Source organism: Fulmarus glacialis, unplaced genomic scaffold, assembly GCF_000690835.1.
Source record: "Fulmarus glacialis isolate BGI_N327 unplaced genomic scaffold, ASM69083v1 scaffold14609, whole genome shotgun sequence".
NCBI classification, from domain to species: Eukaryota; Metazoa; Chordata; class Aves; order Procellariiformes; family Procellariidae; genus Fulmarus; species Fulmarus glacialis.
In genome coordinates this window covers 26,744-47,500 of record NW_009231491.1, presented here as the reverse complement: position 1 = coordinate 47,500, position 20,757 = coordinate 26,744, and the positions used below count along the sequence as shown (strand labels likewise).

At 36.9% G+C, this 20,757-nt stretch overlaps 1 protein-coding gene across 1 annotated transcript in view; it reads left to right on the top strand.

Annotated features, from left to right (window-relative positions):
• ADD1 (adducin 1 (alpha)) overlaps window positions 1-17,818 on the top strand; it is a gene marked incomplete at its 5' end in the record, with an annotated part of 26,200 nt that extends 8,382 nt beyond the window's left edge. Inside the window, 5 exons of the mRNA XM_009584602.1 lie at window positions 1,688-1,789; window positions 3,648-3,737; window positions 10,651-10,807; window positions 12,804-12,899; window positions 17,109-17,818. Coding sequence (XP_009582897.1) covers window positions 1,688-1,789; window positions 3,648-3,737; window positions 10,651-10,807; window positions 12,804-12,899; window positions 17,109-17,461 — 798 coding nt within the window. The remainder of the gene's footprint in view (window positions 1-1,687; window positions 1,790-3,647; window positions 3,738-10,650; window positions 10,808-12,803; window positions 12,900-17,108) is intronic.
• Between the last annotated feature and the right edge of the window lie 2,939 nt (window positions 17,819-20,757).

The following is a 20,757-nucleotide window of genomic DNA, read 5'->3' as shown; positions in this document are numbered from 1 at the left end:
TAATGTATACGTGTATTGTTTGTACTATCAACATTTTACTAAACTCAACTATAGTTTTGCCTTGACTGGAAGAAAGCTTAAAGCTATGCATATGTTTGGGGCAGTTTGTGCTTTTCAACTTTAGCTCACAAAGTAGGTAGTATTTTATATTTGAAATTATCCGTGAAAGATTGAAGCAAAATTCCTGCTCAGAAACTAGTCTTGTTTAATGATATACTGAAGCAATAGAAAATTTCATACAGTATAACAGGTTTGTGTATTTAAATTTTTTTAATGCTTGTTATTAACCTAAAGAAAAAGTAGCTTGTTATGTTGAGGTTGTTTTTATATATGTTTTGACTAAAAACTATCTTTAATAAGAAGCTGGAGTAGTTTTTATCTGAGAAGATAATCATCAGTGAGTATTTCACAGCTCCATGTTCATTCCATTTTTTACTTTACAGTTGCAAAACATTTTAAAATTCTGTTGCTTTTTGAAGTTTGACAGTTTTTGGCTATCTTATTGTTTCTTGAAGTTACTCAGGAAAAAATGCATAGCATTTGCTCTATAAACTGGTTTGCTTTACTGTTCAGTGCATTTTCTATGCAATAATGATGGGAAATTAGGACATCACATATAATAAACATATCAACTTAAAAAGTTAGTTGTGCGTCAAATTTAACAGAGCTCCATACTAAATGCACTGATCAAATAAAGCAACCTTCTATGAAGAACCCATGAAGCGCTTAAAGTTTGTGTTTGGGATATTTTTGTAACCTTTTGAGCTATGAGTTATAAAATATTCGACATCACCAAACTGTTCCTCTAGGTTGCTGTGCTGATACAGCTATTTATTTGTGCAGAAACTAATTCTGGAAACAGAACATTTTGCTGAAGTAGCTTGTTTTAATGCAAAACTTTGGTGATGCCCACTCTTGCTTCACAGTACAGAATCATTCACTAAATCTGATTAGTGACATCACATTGCTTTTCATACTTCTGTCATCTTATGCTTTAAGTTCGCTTTGATGTTTGTTGAGTATCGGAGGATTGAATCAATGATCTCTCTGTCTCTCTCATGCTATTTTGTAAAAACATACCCAGGGCAGAAAATGAAAATGGCAGTAACAGGGTTTTAGAGCTCGTGTCTTTAGATCTTGCTGTACTTTTGTTTGGGGAAGGTATAGTGTCCTTTTTAAACAAATACGAACTCATTGTGAAATTTCTCATAAAAATGTCCTTAAAAATAAGTAATTATATTGGCGTTTTCCTACTCCTGTATTAATATGTCTCTTCATAAAGTGAGAAGCAGACTGTTTTTAGAAACACAGAACACTGCAGTTGTCAGTGTGGTCAAGTGCACAGAAAAACAGCTTAAAAACCTTTCAGTCTCCGAATTGCACATAGTTGTTGTAATTGCATCGTTTTGGGTGGAAGTTATTTGCAAGTTAACTGGCTCTCTTGTTGTTGTTACTAGCTTGACTTAATAGAATGATTCTGATATTTAGAAATGTATCTGAAGGTACAGTTTATATTACTGAAAAAGGAAGCAACTTAAATAGTCTTAGGAATGAATAGAAGAATACAATCATTGGTTCAGTTCTCTGCTATGTATAATGCATGATCAACTGTTATGTGAATTTGCTGCTCTGAGTGTCCATAGCCATTACAGCAATTCTGACTGTTCAACTGTTCTTGATATTACAGTGGACTAAAGAGGATGGACATAGAACTGCCACCTCTGCTGTCCCTAACCTGTTTGTTCCATTGAACACCAATCCAAAGGAGGTTCAAGAAATGAGGAACAAGGTTTGTAACAGCAGTAAAATAACTTTTTTTTGGTCATCACTACAATTAAGTTGCATACTTGTAATGAACTAACTTACTTTGCTTAAGTTTTGGCATTCGATAACACAACTCTGGTATTGTCCTGCCCCTTTATAACTAGATACTGAAACAATTCCTAAATATTCTGAACTCCTCTTGGAAAAAGATGGTATTACTGTCCACTATATGAAGACTTTCATTGTCTTATGTTTTGTTACTGTTAGACCAGTTGCTGGATACCTCTGAAACAGCCACCACTGAGTTTATGGTAGTAATTCTGTTCCCTGAGATCATAGTTTTACATTAGTGACCTGTTTTCCTGTTTTGGTTTCATCAGTTGAAATTGTGGCTAGAGAAAGAAGTCTATGGATATCTCTCTATATTATATTTTATTATATTATAATATGCTGTGATTGTTGCAGAAATTTTTTGGGCCTTTGGAACCACATGTTACATCTTTTTTAAATGACCTAGCAGTTAATTTTCCAGTCTTTGAATTTCAGATCTTCTTGTCACCAGTCTACCAACAGGAAAGCATTGAATGCATTGGGGTTTTTTCACTTTATTTCTTTTAAAGTATAAAATATGCACTGGTATCGTGCTAATACTTAACTTGTTCTGGATTGTTTTGATACTTCTAACTGATGGCCATATGGAACATGGGAGTTGGCATTATGTCACAGGAAAGTCTGTGTGCAGGGGTACTAGCACGAACACTAATTTGTTCTAAAATAATTTGTATAAGGTTGACAGAGCTTTTGCTTTCCCTGACTCGGCACTGTAAAATAATAATCACTTGAAATGAGAAGTCTGGTGAAATTGCCAAGCAGTTTCTTCGTGTTTGAAACACAAATATTGTTTTATTAAAAACTTGAATGAAGCGACTAAGAGGAGAGAAGTAAAACTTCAGACTTTTTACTTTCCTGATGACGAGAAGGGTAGTAAACTAGAAACAATTACAGATGATGTAGGATGTTGATACGTTCTGAAATACCAAGTATTTAATAATATCTTGTGTTTGTATACTTGTATGCATGCATTTTTATATAAATTGAATGTTCTTTTTAGTTTTAAAGTAGAGGTCTTTCTGGATGCATGCATCTCTTCATTTATCTTGGAACAAGAACCAGAATATTTTAGAAATAAATTTTGAGTCAGTTGTTATGAATTCTTTACCACTGTAGAATATCTAAGTTAAATAATACGTAGATTTAAAGATCCAGTTTCTGTTCCCGTCTTCTGTATGGAAAGAACTGGGAGGTGTTTAGGATGCAACAAAAGGGATGTGTTTGAGTACTCCAGAGTGTCAGTTTATGCATAGAAAAATATATGCCCTTTTGAGAATATGGTCCTGACTATATGTAAAAATTGAATGTTTTGCAGTGTTTTACATTAAGTTCTGTAGGAAGATGATACTGTGGTACAATCTTAGTGACTAGTAGCTAGTGACAGAAACCTGTAAATGACTGGTCAGGTACAATCGACTTACATAAATATGACCTCTGTGCTTCTCTTCTCTCCTCACTTTTCTTCACAAACTGGAGTTGTCTGTTACCTGATCTGTAGAGTTTTACCATGAGCCAGTACTAAAAAGTAAAGGACAGTACCTGCTGTGGTACTTAAAGGCTAAATTCTGAGAAATGTGAGGAAACAACTAGGAACCTGAGCACATATCTTCAAGTGGTGTTTATAAGCACAGCTTTTATTTGATGGGTAGGGCCATAGGGGCCATAGCAATTGACACTAGTTGCAGGTTCACCCACCCCTTTTTCAAATAGGAAAATGTGGTTAACTTTTCTCTGTTGTTCATGTGAGTGTATTCTGCTGCTTTCCTTTACAGATCCGAGAGCAAAATTTACAAGATATTAAAACCGCAGGCCCTCAATCACAGGTTCTTTCTGGGGTAGTTGTGGACAGGAGTCTTGTACAGGTGAGAGTATAAAATGCCTAAAACTATTAGCTTAAAGTTAATCTATGATATCCTTTGCTTTCACCTAATATATCACTATAAAATTATTCTTTAATTGGCAGAGAGTAACTGTTTATAAGGTAAGTCTTAGAGGTAACACCATTGTCTTTGCGAGAGTGCTCAGGGTCAGAAATTTAAGAGGCTTCAGCCATGTAGCCCAAGCATGTCTGTGGAGGATGCTTCTTGGTTTTTTTTGCTGAATGTAATGCATGAAATTCAAGAGGCTTATTTATATGGGTTAGATTCTTGTTCAAAACTAGTTGGGCTTTGTGACAACTTTTTTTTTTGTTTGCTTTCCAAGTTTATCTATCTTGAAGTATTAATACTGGGCACAGCAGGCTCACTATGGGGCAGTAGTGTTGCGTGTTAAATATGTTTTATTGTGCTTCATAATATTTTATTTGCAGAGCAGTTTGGGAAAAAAAGCTATTATACATCAATAAAACTTAAAAGCAGTATATCTGGATATACAAAAGACTTTATCTATGAATCATAGCTCAAAGTAAAGTAAGAATTAGAGCTCCACAGTTATACTGTATAGCTGTATAGCTGACTTTAAAGCTCTATATATCAAGAGTGCTTTAACTGCCCCAGATAAGTATTTTCTGATATACTTTTAGAAGTTTGGCAAGTCTTATCATGACCATAGCATTATTGATGTTGGGTGTCATATTGTGTGCATGTCAATTCATTGTCTTTTGCAATTTTATCTATCACTGTTTCTTTGCATGTTTTTAGCAAGCATCATAATGCTTTTGGTTGATGTTTTAAAGCCTGGGCTCGGTTTGCTCTGTTTACTCAATTTACTGTTGCAGGATGCTCCCCTCTCAGACTGTACGGAATCTATTGAAGGGCTCGATCTCACAGAGCAGGCCTTTAGTCCTGCTAAATCTCTGTCTGTTAGAAAGGTACTGCCCTGTCATACTGCTCTAAATACTGTTGTTCACCCTTCATTTTACCTCCTCCTTACCCTGACCTTTTCCCTCTGTTAGCTAATGGTTTGGCTAGAAAAGAAAAAAAATAGATGGATCTCCAAATTATGTATATGCAACTAATCAAGCAGGTACTTTACCCTGTTAAAGTATCGCTTAAGGATTTTAATCTTTTTTCTTTGTCTGTAGAAGCTGATGAGGAAACACTTTGATATTAAGGTGCTGATTAGGTTCTGCATATAGTGGGTTTCTTTGCACACACTACTAGCGTTGAATTACTCTAATTTGAGATCCATTTTGAGTTAGCTTAATCTCAGCCTGATTACATCAGTGTAATTCCGAAGATATCCACATGTTCAGAGTGTGTCATGCTGACAAACACTGTCAACTTTTGATGCTATATTGCTAGACGTCTTGTTTCCTTAAAACTTCCAGTTATCTACAAGAGTTGCTGAGTAATGCCCCACACTTCCACAATCGATTTGCTTTCAAACATGTAATTATGCTTGTGCTTATGTAATATACTTTAAATACAGAATAAATTCAAGAGACGTGTGTATGGTTGAGGTGGGCAGTCCCTGGAGGCTGAGTAAACAGGAGCAGTTTGCACATTGGAAACAATCTGTCCTTAGCTGTCTTTCTCTCCCAGGTTTTGAAGGAGTTTCTTAGAGGTGATCTAACATGGAAGCACAGTGTGTAAATAAGCATCGGTGTCTCTTCTGCTCCAGTATTTTATCTAAAAGATTCTTAAATCTTGGTTTAGGTCGTGCCTAACATTTCATTATCAGAATAGCTTTCCCATCAAAAAAACAGAATACTTTGAATTACATCATTGTTGCAAATCTCATGTTTTTATAGCACTTTCTAGTGTAATGAGCCAGTTTGTATTATAGATAGTTGTATCGTACTGAGAATTTGATAATGATGTTTTTCAGATTACAGTTTGTTTTATCCATATTCTGAAAGGAAAAATAATAAAACACTATTTCCAGATTTAAGATGAAAAATAAAACAAAGCCAAATTCTTCCAGGCAGTGCATGCCTTTTATTCTCTGCTTAATAATACCTTCAAAGTGAAAAATTATTTTTATGATAGTCATCCATTGGTTATCACAACATAGGTGGTTTCTTTCATCAGTGATGTGCAAGATATCTTTCAAGTATTATTTTTGAGTAATGGCATCATCTTTCTATAAAACTAGTCAAATATTTTACGTGCATTTTTGTAGATGGCAAGGAGCCGAGAAAAGGTCTATTGGTTATGTGATTTTGCCTAGTAGTATAATGTTAGGGTTTAGATGTCCGAATGATGTGTTTTCTTTTAATGGTGTCATGAAAGTGCTTTCCTCCTGAAATACTGTGTAAAATTAGATCACAATGTTAATTACAGTAGGAGTGGCCTATTTCATAATCTTTATTATCTTAATACGGATTATGACTTAAATGCTTAAAAATTTCCTGTTGGGGGAAAAACAAAACCAACAAAGAAAAAACAACACAAAAAAAAACCCCACAAAAAACCCATGAGCCAAACAACAACAACAAAAAAAACCACCAGAGAAATTTTCTAGGAAGATTATGCCAAAAATCGGTGTATTGTGGAACAAAGGAAAGTGTAAGCAATCTTATGATGCCCACATAAACCTCACATGAAACTTTGAATGAAACTTTGAGGAGACCTGTACATCCAATGATTTAAGGACTTTTAGGTACCAGATAATTACAAGTTCTCACTTGACAAATTCTTTGACACTCAATTACAGTTAAAGTAAAAAGTTCCATCTGCTTGCAGTAACGCTTAAAATGTATTACGTTTTCAGTTAACGTTGAGATTTACATCAAATACTAATGCACACGATTTTGGATGAAAAAAATCCTGTTTGTGTACAGTATGCATGTAATGCTTTGAGTCTTCTGTGCCTATGGCTGCAGTAGTAAATACTCCATTTTGCCTTGTCACTTGCTTCGTCCATGTTCTGAGAAGTTCTGGCCATGTTGCAACACCAGCTCCTTGTGCATCATGTAATTTTATTTGTGTTATAGACTTGGTTAACCAAGCTTCTGCTGCAGTCTTGGCTGAATGAGAGGGAATGTTGGTTATTCTTACCAATGACCATTCTGCAATCTGATTTAAAAAAAAAAAAATTCACATGAATTTTCAAGAATTTTACGTAAAAGGGGAATCACCCATCTCGTGTCTCTTCCTTTAGAATGGAAATTCTGTGGCTTTGTTCTTCATGAAGAGCCTCTCAGTTCTGCCCCTCAGGTGGCACTGTGTTTTAATGGCGACTTCTACATGAACAGTACTTTAAGAATCTTGGGTTTTGGGATAAAGGCACTGCATTAATGCCAGATGGTGTTAAGAGCAATTGTTAACTTTAGACAATTATTATGAACCTACTGTCTGATTGAGAGAAAAATTGGCATGTATAAGGTGCCAGTTTTGCTCATATCTATCCCTGAGAACAAGATGAAGTGCCTGTTAAATGATGGTCACCTCATAGCAGTTTTGAATTTTTCTCTGAAAGCAAGATTTGGTGGAGAAGTTGCAAAACGACTTCATAATTTAAAATTTCCTTGTAGGATATGTGAGGTCCAAGTTTAGTATGAAGGTATATTGTGTATCATCAGCTATAAATGACTTTCCCTTTTGGGGAGAAGATCTTTGTGGATCTTTGTGGGAGAGTATGCCCCTGCAAAATTCTCAAGAGTGAAAATATATTCTGTTCATGAATGTAATCTGTCCATTATTTCTTACAGTGGGGAAAATGCTGTTGATATTCAGGTGCCTTACACATGCAATCAAACTTCAAACAGTCATCAAAATATTTAGAATCATCATAAAATAATACTAGTGTCAACATAATCCAGATGAAATCACTAGAACATAAGTTTTTTGCATGTCATCCTGTGTTGAAACAGAGTGCCAGTGTTTTATATAGGAATTTATTCCCTCTCTACAGGCTCTCTAATACTGAAAGCAACTCAAGACAATTTTCTTGTTCAGTTTTTCTGAACGTTCATAGGAATCTCCAAATCCACGGACAGGTTGATAGCTCTGCAAAGTCTTGTCTATTTTAGTGTCACATTTAACAACATAAAATATGTCCTGCACTGTCTTTAGTCCTTTATACTCGTCTTCCTTCTGTTCCATGTTATTCTCTTCATTTTGTGTGGTATATTTTTATTTGAATTCTTGGAAGGCTGCTCTGTGGCCTATTCTGTGAAGTAATGCATCTCTACTTCTTTGATTTGTACATGTTTTAGAGTAATCATGTTGCAGAACTTACTAACATACTACTATAATTTATTTTCCCCATAGAATCAGTGCCTCTACCCTTACAATTTTCATTAGTGGCCTTTAAACTGCTTCCATATTATTGATACTGAGCAAAACTGGATGTGTTAATTTGGAAACAGCTTTTAGCAAATCAAAACTTTGCCATTCTAGTTTCTCGTGTAATTTTTCTGCTTTTATGGTCCAAAAAACACAAGTGCTTTTTCTTTGTAATACATAATCCGCTTACTGTCGTTGCCTCTGATCTTTTTCAATATTATTTCTCTTGGGTCAAAGATAGTCAGCTAGTACAAATACTGTTTGCATTGATTGTGGGTGTGGGTTTTGTGTGTGTTTGGTTTTGCTTTGTTGTTTGTTGTTTTTTTAATTTAGTAAATGTGATAAGCTTGATGCGCTGCTTTTATTCCCAGTAGTTAACGAAGGTACTCTCAAGGAGAACACATAATGCCAGTGCACTAGCCATCTTGCTGCAAACTGCGTGTCTTGCTGTTTGTGTTTATTAAATCAATAGCCATTCAGTAAAATTTTGTTTCATGTGAAAGTTGTTCTACCCAGTCATTTTGGATTTAACTTGCAGACAAGATTCAAAGGATTCCAGGGATACCAGTGTGCACCAAATGTCTTGTTCCTCTGTTGACTTTTGTAATCTTAGAAAACTCTAGAAACTCTGCCTGAGATCAGTGCTTTACATGCCCCTACTACTTGTTGCTGAGTTTCAGTTAAAACTGCATATTTAGTTTGAAGGGTGGGCAGGATAGAGAGGGAAATACAAAATTGCCGTGGACACAAATTTTCTGCCATCATTAAAAGGTGGGCCTGTAGTTTGGGGGTGTTTTACATTTTCTACAAAACAATTAGGGTTTGTACAAAGGTTGATGTTTTTGTGACTTTTTAATGCATTATCCTGTAAGAAAAGCCGTGACCATCAAATCAGAGGTGTTCTGGTATTAAGAGAGTTGATGCTTAATGGAAATAGTTGAGAAAAGGCTTTTGACATTCTACTGACATTCTGCATCTGAGACGAGAGTTCCTCTTATTTTATGAAGAAACAGAGCCGATCTATAATGTTTTAGAGATGTTTCTCTCCTGCAGTTCCTTTCAGGATCTTACAGTGGAGACCTGTTGTTACGCTGTTTGTTCTTCAGTACTTCTGGCTGGTGTTTGCTTCCTGAAGAGCAGCATAGATTCTATCAACCAGCTGTTCTTACCTCCCTGGATTGCTCTAGACCAGATTTCTGGAGATCTCTCATGAGGCTTTCAGAAATATCTAACTGCTCTTGTCCTCACTCCATCTGGACATTCTTGTCTGTCACCTTTTTGGTGCTTACAACTTGTCCAAAGCAGCTCTTAGCATCCAAAACAGTACTCTGCCTAATTTCATCTTGAGTTTTAGAGCAAAGATCTCATGCTTGTCCATCAAGTATGGACATGGAATGGAATGTTTGTCTCTTTGTTCGGGTGCTACTTATTTTTGAACTGTGCTTTCTAATGCTTTCTTTTAAATATTGGTACAAATAACATTTGAATATGAAGATGACTTGGGCCAGTCAGTAACCCATAGTTATTTGGTAATGGAATTCAAATACCTCTTTTCAACAATGAAGACAATTCAGGTATCACAATGACACGAGGCACAGACAACACATCAGTCATTTCCAAACTAGTGTCAGTAGAGTTCTGTATATCCAGTGAAAAAAACAAATGCTTAAACAAGTCACCTGAAAGATACAGCAGTTATCCAGGCAAGCATCTTCAGTATCCGAGACAATGAAAAGCCAATAGCTTTAGTCTTTACTATATGATTAGAGAAGAAAAACTAAAAACCTTAGCATCAGAGAATCTCTGATGCAGCTGCTTTTGTCCATTGGAACTTACTGTACTTAGAATTGCTAATGTTTTATTCTTATTTGTATAACTTTTTATCTAACTTGTATGACAAATGTTATAGATGTAAATATGCAAACTTGTATAAGGTTACAGTCAACCTTAATTACTTAAAAATTGCTTGTAATAAACCGTTAATCTGGTGTATACAGAACACATGCAAGATGGCTTTTTACTATAACATCTGTTAGATGTTATGTAGTAGCTAATGGCTACTACTACTAATCTACTACTACATAGTAGAAATGGCTTTTCCCTTATTAAAAAACAAACAAAAACCCAAAACAAAGAAATAAAAAACCCAAAACAAACCACAAACAAAAATACTTATGAGCTGAGTCCCGTGAACTACTACAGGTATTCTGTGCCCAGATTGCCATGCAGTTGGGCCTGCTATCCTGTTTCTTTTGTGGGGAGAAAAAGAAACTTGATACTTCTGTGACTTCAGATATAATTCAGCTAGACTGGCTGCTGTCTGATTTACTGCTTAATGGTGGATATTCCCTGGTGGAAACACTGATGTGTCTGTAAGAGTAATTAATGAGACCTGTTTTCTCCTTTATATTAACCTGCTGTCGATTAAATTTTTTTTTTTTTTTAATTCTGTAATAGATTTTTTTTTTAATCTAAAAGAAAATAAATGTAGCATTTTTCAGATTATCTTTTTGTTTTGTTTTTCGTTGCTTTATAGCCTCTGTACTTCTCAGGGTTCTGCAAGTTACTGCTCGATTGCAGATGTATCTTAATTTTCTTTTGTCAGGGAGAACTGGTGACTGCATCAAAGGCAATAATTGAGAAAGAGTATCAACCAAAAGTCATAGTGAGCACAACCGGACCAAATCCCTTCAATAAACTCACTGATCGAGAACTGGAAGAATATCGCAAAGAAGTAGAAAGAAAGCAGAAGGGACCAGAAGGTTGGTTTCTCTGTGTGTGTTTTTTCTGCAATAGACTATAATAACAGCAAGTTTATTACTAATTAGAAGGTGGGTTACCTGTAAAGGCCATGGATAAATTATTCAGCTTTTGTGTGTTTCAGTTTTTCCAGTGTGAATTTGAAATCTAAAAAGCATATTGGAAGTAGAATGTGCAATCTAGATGTTAATGGAGTATTCTGTAAAATGCGTAGATCTTATTTTTAAAATTATCCTAGTAGACAACCTGGAGTGTTTAGTATGGCCAGTTACTGCTGCTATTAGGAAGTTGAAAGCTTGAAACTTCAATCAAAAAAAATTTTAGGTACTGCAAAGTATTGCAGATTGTTCCGCTTTGTTTCCCTTAGCATTAGAGATAGTCTAGGGTGAAAGAATGGTATTGCTCTTTAGCAGCCAAACTGCAGTTTTCTAACTCATTGAAAATTGTGGATTTGAGAAATCCATTGAATGGGGAAGATACAGAACAACATTTGATTGCCACTTGGAAGTGGCACACCTTGGGGACTTCCCCCAAAACAGACCTTCTAAATTATCATAGAATTGTGAGACAATTGTGCTGTAAAAAGAGATCATTGCTGCATCTGAAGTGGTTATCCTGCTTTACTTCTGTGTTTTAAGGATGATACTTACGATGCTCATCTGTTGTTAGGTTTTTAATTTGAATGATGCAGGAACCAGAAGAGCCATTCCTCTTGCAGTGTGTGCTCCCTGCTTCTGGTTTTTGATAAGATGATGTAGGAGCCATTGTAGATTGTATGTGTTCAGTTAATCAAGTATTGGACTGTGTGGGGTGGGATACTCTGCTGTTATGCCTGTGTAACTGCATACATTTATTCTCTCAGTAACACTGCTACATCATTCTTAGATAAGATATCAAAATATGGAGAGACTGTGTTACTGAGACAGTAACAGAGTACATTGCTTAGAAATCAGATCATCAGAGAGCAAAATACGCCAGATAAAAGATCTCTGGATTTGAAAGGGAGATCAAAAACCTTTCAAGGAACAGATATGAAGACTTTACAGGATCGTGACATATCATCACTGTCTAAATCTTTAGATAACACTCAGTTTGCTGCTGCATGGGTTTCTTGTCAGACCACGCAGCAAGTCATCACACATCTTAACCGAGAAGAACCGGATGGGCAGAAGTCCCCCCATACGGAATTTCATACTGCAGTGATCAAAGCATTAAGGTCCGATCCTGACCTTTTGGCTGAGGCCTCAGGTATTACTAATATGGTACAGTTGGGCTTGCAATCTAAGGAAAAACCTCTTTACCTACACCGTTTGGAGATTCTGTCAGTTGACTCTCATCTGTGGGATTGATTTCACTTTTAATTGCCTAGGTGAACTCTATGGAACAATGTTTTAATATTTTTCCTGATATACGGTGTACTCTATTAACGTTTTCCTTTGGATCTAGGGCTGTTTAAACCTGGAAGCAAGGGGGACCCTCCTTACTAATAACAAATATGCAAACCACTGTGAAATCTGTTTTGAATCATTTAATTACTGCATGTTTCTCTGATTATCTGTGCAGTCTTCTTTTCTTTTGGGATGCAATTTTGTTTACTCCGAGTTTCAGCAATACAAAGCAAGCAAAAGAGTGTTATCTTGTGTAGGTCTGATAGCCTTCCCCCCGCCATTTGTTTGTATCTTCCTTGTGGTTTTTCCTCACAAGTTCTCTTTAAACAGCGTGATAAACCAATTCATAAACAATTACATTATTCATGCCCTCTTAGGAAAAAAAAGAAACCACCACAGAGCTCAACTGTGACTTCAACAGTTTTGTTAATATCAAGTTATCACTTAATTGTCTTTTGCTTGTTTTGGTATTATTTAATATCCTGGCAGAATTTTGATTCAGAAAAATGTATTTGTATCTTGTGTGCATGGAGCAAAAGGACACTTTTGTTATCTCACATGCTGAAAGGTTTTGTCTGCCTTTTTAATTTCTCTTTGTCTACATCTGCAGAACCTTCAGAAGATGGCAGACAACAGAAAGAGAGAAGTCCCCCTGATCACACTTCAGCTCGCACTCCTCCCAGTACACCGATTAAAATAGAGGAAGGTATGTTCTTCTGATTTGGGGGCCAGGGGAAACCAGTAACTGCATCATTAGTGACTGACGCATGAAAATATATGAACTAGTATCTAATAAAGGTAAATTATTTCTTGCATTTTATTTTTATACTGCCTAAAATATACAACACTGAACTATGAGTGTAATAGGAGTTATGTTTGCAATAATAAAGAAGTGTGCATTAATATAAAGACAAATTTTCATCTCTTCAGAATTTTTATCTCTTGGTGTTTCTCAACTGATTTACCCTTTTGTACATTTTTTGCAAGAAAGAATTGCTCTTATGAAATGAAATAGTGTCTGATGGTGAACCAGACACAAGTTTAGATGCTTTGGTAAATCTCCTTCACTGATTGCACATTTCTTAAACATTATTGTACTTGGATTACACCTCAGTAAATATTTTTTTGAACTAAATTTGAATCTAAATGTCATTATTTGCTCACCTTATGTAGTAGTTTTAAGTAAAATGAGAGCAGGGCTGATAAAGTCTACAATTTTCTCAAAAAAGGATAAAATAACAATCTGGAACAGGTGTAATCTAATTTTCGTCTTGTTTCTTTTACCTTGTACATTGGATATATCACTTGTCTGTTAGTCTTCCATTCACTACTTCATCTCATTCTGTTTTCTATAAGAATGGTTGCAACCATTCTTCTAACTTAACACAATGGCTGTGATGAATGCATAGATTCTCTACTTGTGCTTTTTTCTTCTTGTGGCTGCGTTACAAACAGGAGATGGATATGCTAAAGAGTACCTGTTACCATAGTAAGTATCATTCCATACTCTGACCTGCTTATGTGCTTTGCTTCACTCTTGCATCTTTGTTTACTAAGTTGTTTTGTTGGGTTTGGTTTTTTCTTAAAAGCAGGCTTTTTCAGTTGAGACGCTGATTTCTTTAGTTCTTGATTTCATTAAATTCTAGGTAGTTACAGATCTTATGTTAAAATGCACTCCCCCTTTGAAAGAGGCTGTGAAAGTTGACATCATGTGTTTCCATATCTATGTGTCTGATTCCTCAGTTTAAAAAGGAATAGTCTGAAGTTGTCTTTCAGATATAACTGAAACAGGTCTGGGAGTTTCTGCCCCAACAGTTTGCTGCTGCCTATACAACTTGGACCTGGTAATGAAATGGAAGAAAGTTCCTAATCTATTCCAGTGCAGAAGTGTTACCACTGACATTGATTTAAACTTACTCAGCAGGCTTCTGCACAGAAGAGGATATGGAACTACTCCCATTGGAAATTAAAATTCCAACCGAGGAATAGCAGCAACTTCTACAGCTGTTTCAGCTAGATCTGCAGGGCTACATCAGATTATACTTTAAAGTAATAAGGATGTTTGGCCCCCTCCATTTGTATGTCCTGTTATATCTGAAAGTCAGTGTGTTTGTCATAGATACGAAAGTCAAACTACATTGTAGACAACAGTGATGTTACTAATAAAGTTCTAAAACCTGAAAATTCTTTTAATTGTGTTCCACGAACTCTTCTAGTTGTGTAAGTTTTCCAGGACAAACATACAAAGCTTATTTCAGAGAGTAACTGGAAGTTCATGCCATGATGACTTTGGTTGGCAGAAGTTCTGTTGAATGACAATGTTCTCTGTATACAGACACTTCTCAACTTTTTTTTCCTCATATTGTTTCTATTTAAGTGTAACTGAAATCAGAAGAGTGTTTTGTGTTAACTCAGTTATAGACTAGTTTGTATGTTTGTCCACATGTTTGTGTTGGAAAAAAAACATAAACCTTTATTTTCATAAATAATGTGAATTGTAAACACATACCAGTATTAATGTTACTTTTCAGACTCTTATGCCACAGTATATATAAAGGGAGAGCATGGATGTAGACGTGATTATTCTAAAAACTTAAGAATTTTTGAGGTACTGCTGAGTTCTTAAACTGTAAATAGGTTTTGCAGCAAGATAAACCTTCCTAGTTGTGTTACTGAAATCCATCAAGTAGAATAGCAAGGCGTTTACGTATTGTATACTTTCTTTATCGAATGTGGAATTTGTCAGTCTCCCTAATTCTGCTAAAATATTGCCCTTAGCGAGCTAGATAAACAGATGTTTGTTTGACTCCAGCATAATGTTAATCTGTTTAGTAAAGCTGGTGGTAATTTGACAAACTGGGAAGGATAGCAGTCCTGGATTAATGAGTTATAACACTGTTTCTATTTATCCAATACTTAGGCCAACTGGCAAATGCTTTTTGAATGCCTGTAGCTTCCTATCCTTTAATTTTAAGAATTTCTAATCCCTTTTTTAAAACTTTGTTTAAAACTTTCTTTTAAACTTTTTTTAAAAAGATAAAACTGACTAACAATCTAATGCAGTGCCTGTTCTAAAAATTGGGCCAGCTAATGAACAGAATATTTCAGTTGGAAGGGACCTACGATGACCATCTAGTCCAACTGCCTGACCACTTCAGGGCTGAGCAAAAGTTGAAGCATGTTGTTAAGGGCATTGTCCCGAAGCCTCTTAAACACTGACAGGCTTGGGGCATCGACCACCTCTCTGGGAAGCCTGTTCCAGTGTTTGACCACCCTCTCGGTAGAGCAATGCTTCCTGATGTCCAGTCTAAACCTCCCTTGGTGCAGCTTTGAGCCATTCCCAGGCGTCCTATCACTGGATCCCAGGGAGAAGAGATCAGGAATGCTTTCAGTTAATTCCTGAAAAGTAAAATTAAATCCAAAGAGAGTGTAGCAGTAGTGAAGAATTATAGGTGGTGCTTCTTACAAATTTGTGTGTCACATACATATACAGGTTAAACTAGAGCTTCAGGAGGCAGCTTGTAATGTACATAATCGCTTTCTCTTTTTTACTCTGTTTTAAATCCTGCCTGCATTATAACTTTTAAACTGCTAACTTGTGCATTCTGAGTGTTTGGCACTTGAATACTGGTGTGTTTTGTTTGCTTAACCTGTTAGAAGTTCATGGTGCTCCAGGCAAAACATTTGGGTTTTCTAGCAGGTATTCACAGAACAGAGCCCTCTAAAATATATTAGAGGATTATTAATACCATCTGGCAGAAATAAAAAGAATACTCATTGTCATTTCCATAGGAAAAATGGGAAAGTATTGAGTATTTTCTGTAAATTCTTGTGAAAGCCTTCAGTCTTTTCAAATTAAAATGAACAAGATTTTAAAAGGGGAAAAACAGTTGCCTGCCTTTTGTGCCTTACAATGAGTATGGCCTGGATTTTGTTCTAAATTCCTTCTTACGTAACATCAATGGGGATATATTTGCCACAGCTAACGAGATACTTCTCAGCTACAGTGCAGTGATGAACGTTGCAGGGAACTTTAGAAAGTGCTTGTTGTTAGAGAGAGAGAGAGAGAGAGATGCACGAAGAGGAGCTTTAAACAGAAGATCTCTAAAGCATAGTGGTGAATGAGGGAAGTGTTACTTTGAGGGAGTAGTGGTAAAGTTCACCTGTGGACATAAAGTTATCACTAGATTTTTGATGTTCCTTAATACAGGGGTAAATTTTCCTGTTAGACATCACATACATTTAAAAAAAAAAAAAAGCTGTATCGCATAACCTGCTGAGCTCATTTAATTTTATAAACTCCATGGATTTTACTTATAGGAATCCATAATATATACTCATATCTTGCAAAAGAAGTGAAGCCTTTGTGATAGGAAATCATATTCTGAAGCAACATCTGTTAGATTTCATGGAAGAATATTACGAAAATCCAAGCATTGTGATTAAAAATTAGCAAGCCGACAGTTTAGAAATTAATGGATTTGCATGTATCATATCACTGCAAACCAGCAATTAGTTCTATCCCCCTAAAAGAAAAAAGAATCAAGATATGGAATTTCATGACGCTCTCTTCAATGCCAGTGAAAACTGTAGATTTAATTCCTGCTTTCTGTACTAAAATCTCATGTCATTTGCAAATGTTATAAATAAAACATGAGAAAAGTCTGAACAGTTACTTTCTTGCTGGTTTACACCCACATGATGGAATTCAGCTTAAAAACAAACAAGACTTTTGAATATCTTATTTCTATCTCTGTGCCCAAAGCTAAAGAAGAGACCTATTACAAAGGCTTTTATGCAAAGTAAATATATTTAGTTTTTTTATAGGGAGCGCTCACCATCAACTTGCTTCAGCTTTCTCCGTTCTAGGGACACTTAGGTAAACTAACTGTGTCATTGTCTGTCCGTCCACTAGAGACACAGCAGGACCAGACCTACAAAGATGACAGTGACGCTGCAACTTTCAAGCAAACCCTCCCAGATCTCACCCCTGATGAGCCTTCAGAAGCACTCAGCTTCCCTCCCTTAGGAAAGGAGGAAGGGAGATGTGATGAAGATGTGCCCAAAAGCCAAATGGAATCACCTGCAGTGGAAAATAAGGAACCCCAGTCTCAGCCTGCTGAAGAGCCAGTAACACCAACAGCTGAGGAGGGGACAGCAGCTGATGCAGGTAGTGATGAATCTCCAGGGAAGTCCCCGTCGAAAAAGAAAAAGAAGTTTCGCACTCCTTCCTTCCTGAAGAAGAGCAAAAAGAAGAGTGACTCCTAAAGGCCAAACACACTGCAGAAACACTGTCATATTTTAAAATTCATTAACCACTAGAATGTACCAGATCGTACTGAGTGTTTTGTCTTATTACGTAAATGAATGCAGCAAGTAATCCAGCCAGCCCCTCAAGTTATGGCTTGATTGTTTAAGGTTATAACCAGAAACTAATGTCCAAAAAGGTGCTAATCCTGTGTTTTCAGCAGCTACCAGAGATCTGATCCCTAATTTGTAATCAAATGTAAATGACTTCCATGTGGAAGGCATTGAATCACTATTTTTAATTTAAAGCCTGCACTGCTTTACAAAAGAATTAAAAAAAAATTTCACAATTGAAAATAAAACACACGTTGCTTACCACAAGAAGTGTTCTTTTCCAATATTCTGTCCCAAGTAAATTTCTTCTTCGCAATTGGCTTTTGGAGAGGATGCTTTTGCAGTGGTGATTTCAAGGGGGATGTGTTCTTGAACTGACATGTAAACTTCTGCAAGCTTGTGATTACAGATCATGTTTTAGTCAAGCTTTGAGGCTATCCATTCCTTTCATCCCCTCTGACTGTTGTAACAAAATGAAGGTGTTTTTCACTTTGTTTTGTTTTATAACTGGCACTTGAAATCATCTTCGATGTCTAGGACTGAAATAACTGTGGTGTGTGCCGTTCATGTTGTGTGTTGAAAGAGCCCAATCTTTTTTTTCTAGTGACTACAGTTTAAGGGAAATCTGTCTTTCAATCTTGCCTCCCTAAGAATCAGTCATATGGTAATTTGGCTGTTAGAAAAGGTTAAAAAGTAACTGCATTAACAGTATTTCAGAAGTTTTTCAGCTGGTGGCGTGAAGCATGGGCAGTTGTATTTTGGGCCTTAGCACAGGGTTTTTTTCACCCTCTTAAAAATCCCTCGGGTGCACATGCAAACCTGTTGCATATAAACCCTATTTGAGGCCTTTTGTGTTTGTTCCTTCCCATGATAAAAATGTAAATGCATTACACTGAATATTTAACCTCTTTTTTTATATTAATTATTTTCACTTACAAAAACTGGCATTTAATTTTTTTTTTGTCGTTGTTGCCAGCAGTAAAGTACAGAAATCCCAAGTAACCTTAAAGATGTATTTTCACAGTTTGCTATAAATGTTTGTTTAATATGTAGCATGGTAAAGAAAATCACTTTCACCACTGAATTCAGTGTTTTCCATTTACTGCCATGCTTCTGTCTATCACTAATCATAAAAGTAGTTTAAGATCAGATAGGTAAAGCTTGCAAGAATCCTCCAGAAACTGTAATTACCCCAGCCGAAAGCGGGGAAGGTTGGTAACCCTTTCTGGTTTCTAGCATTAGCGTTTCTGGTGTTAACTGCAGAAAACATCGACACCCCTGTGTGGGAGAGGGAAACGCATTGACTCACAGTAAGTGTCTGTAACAAAACAGAATGTGGATGTAACCTTTTAGGACAATATTAAACATCGCAATTGGTAAAATAGCAGAAAACTAATGCCTTACATTCATGCAGCAGAAAGCATCAGGTGAGAGGTGGGTTGAGCAGTTGGAGGCAGCTATGAGTGAACAAGGCCAGCGCTAGGCTGGGAGGTGCTGATACCTTGGGTTGGTTTCAGGCAGGGAAGGGGAAACAGCTGAAAGGAGAAAGAGTTGTAAGGCCTGGAATGAGGAAAGAGGTTTCGAGGTAGTGATTGATACTGTGGGAAGTGTGACGTCACCTGCTGTGGAGCGGGCAGAGGCAGGGTGGAACAGAAGCAGCGGCAAAGCACTGTGCGGGAGAGACCCCTGAGCAGCAATGTTTAGTCAGGGCTGCATGGCACCAACAGCTTTCAGCTTGTACTTTAACCTTGTATGTCCTCTCTACACTAGGAAGCATACAGTACTTATTTTGCTAAATTGTGTTTTATTGCAGGGTCATAATTAAATGACTAATTGCTATATGTTTCAGTTCTTTAATGGAGTCCCTCCATTTATCTTGACCACATATGCAATGACTCTTAATTTCTAGTTTTGTAGTTTGTTCTTTTAATTCTTTGTATTACAATATGAAATGTAGTCATGTATGGTATGGTTACACACTTTGGGGCAGAATAAAGTCCTGTATTTTTCTTTCTTGTATCATTAAGTTCTACTCACAAATAAAACTCTTTAAAAAAAAAAAAACATGCTCTGGTTTCAGAACTTGTACAGTTTTATTCTACAGCTGTAGCCTGTTCAATTTAATTTGCTCCATTTTCTTTTAAAGATTAATATGTTGATCAATGATTGCTGTAATGTATTCTCAGAAAATACTCAAATTGGCTGCTGTAGGGCTTCCTTCCCAGAGCATCCCAGCTGGGCAGGAGGCAGAACCTGGTGGAGGGGTCCTTCCCCCACCTGCCTTGCCCCTGTTGGCACCTGGGTGTCATTAGTGGTGGGCTCCCTCAGGAGGGTTTTGGCACCTTGGGTGGGGTTCTGGACCCCACTGGGGCTTAGCCAAACAGCTATGTTTGGTTTAGGTGGGTGTGACAACTGTAATTAACTCACTAGATGAGTGTACAATGTAACAGTTTATTTGTAACGCAAAAAGAACAGTGCTTGGTCATCAAAAAACATCATGCAGTACTAGAAATATAAAACATCTTTCAAAATTTAATTGTATATTAAAAACAGTCCATCTGTGCCAAAGTATCAGTCGGGCTCAGGAAGCCTGTGGTATGCTTCTCGCTTTTGTTTTTGATCGTCATATTTTAAGACGGTTGGTACAGCTTTGACCAGGTCTGCTGAACATTTTTGCAGATCTCGTGGCAGTTGTACAGAAAGTCCTCGTGGATCTGTTCTCTGCTAGCCAAAACCAGGCAACGCGGTCCTGGCTTGTGCCGACGAGGAAGGGAGCGGAGCAGAGCTGAGCTCTGTGTACATGACAGTGGTCCTGGCTTGTGCCGACGAGGAAGGGAGAGGAGCAGAGCTGAGCTCTGTGTACACGACAGCGCGGTGTTCAACAGCACTCAATGGTGATGGGGATTGCACTGGGCCGTGTTGCTGTCGTGCCTGTCTCTGCTTGTCTGATGATCTTAATGCTTTACTCAACTCTTTTGTGGGTTTTTTCTATTTGCAAAACTAGCCCAGCTGGCTGGGAGACTGTCTTAAACATAACTGGAGGGCTGTAAGAAACCTGAAGTCTGTTGTTGCTGCAGATGGTCATCGACAGTCCCCTTCCAGAAGATCAAAATCCTCCTCTTCCTACGTGATCAGCTGTCGGGTGCCAAGAGTCAGGTCTTGTAGAGGTCCTTGGAAGCTGGTGATAGTTCTGTGGTTATTTC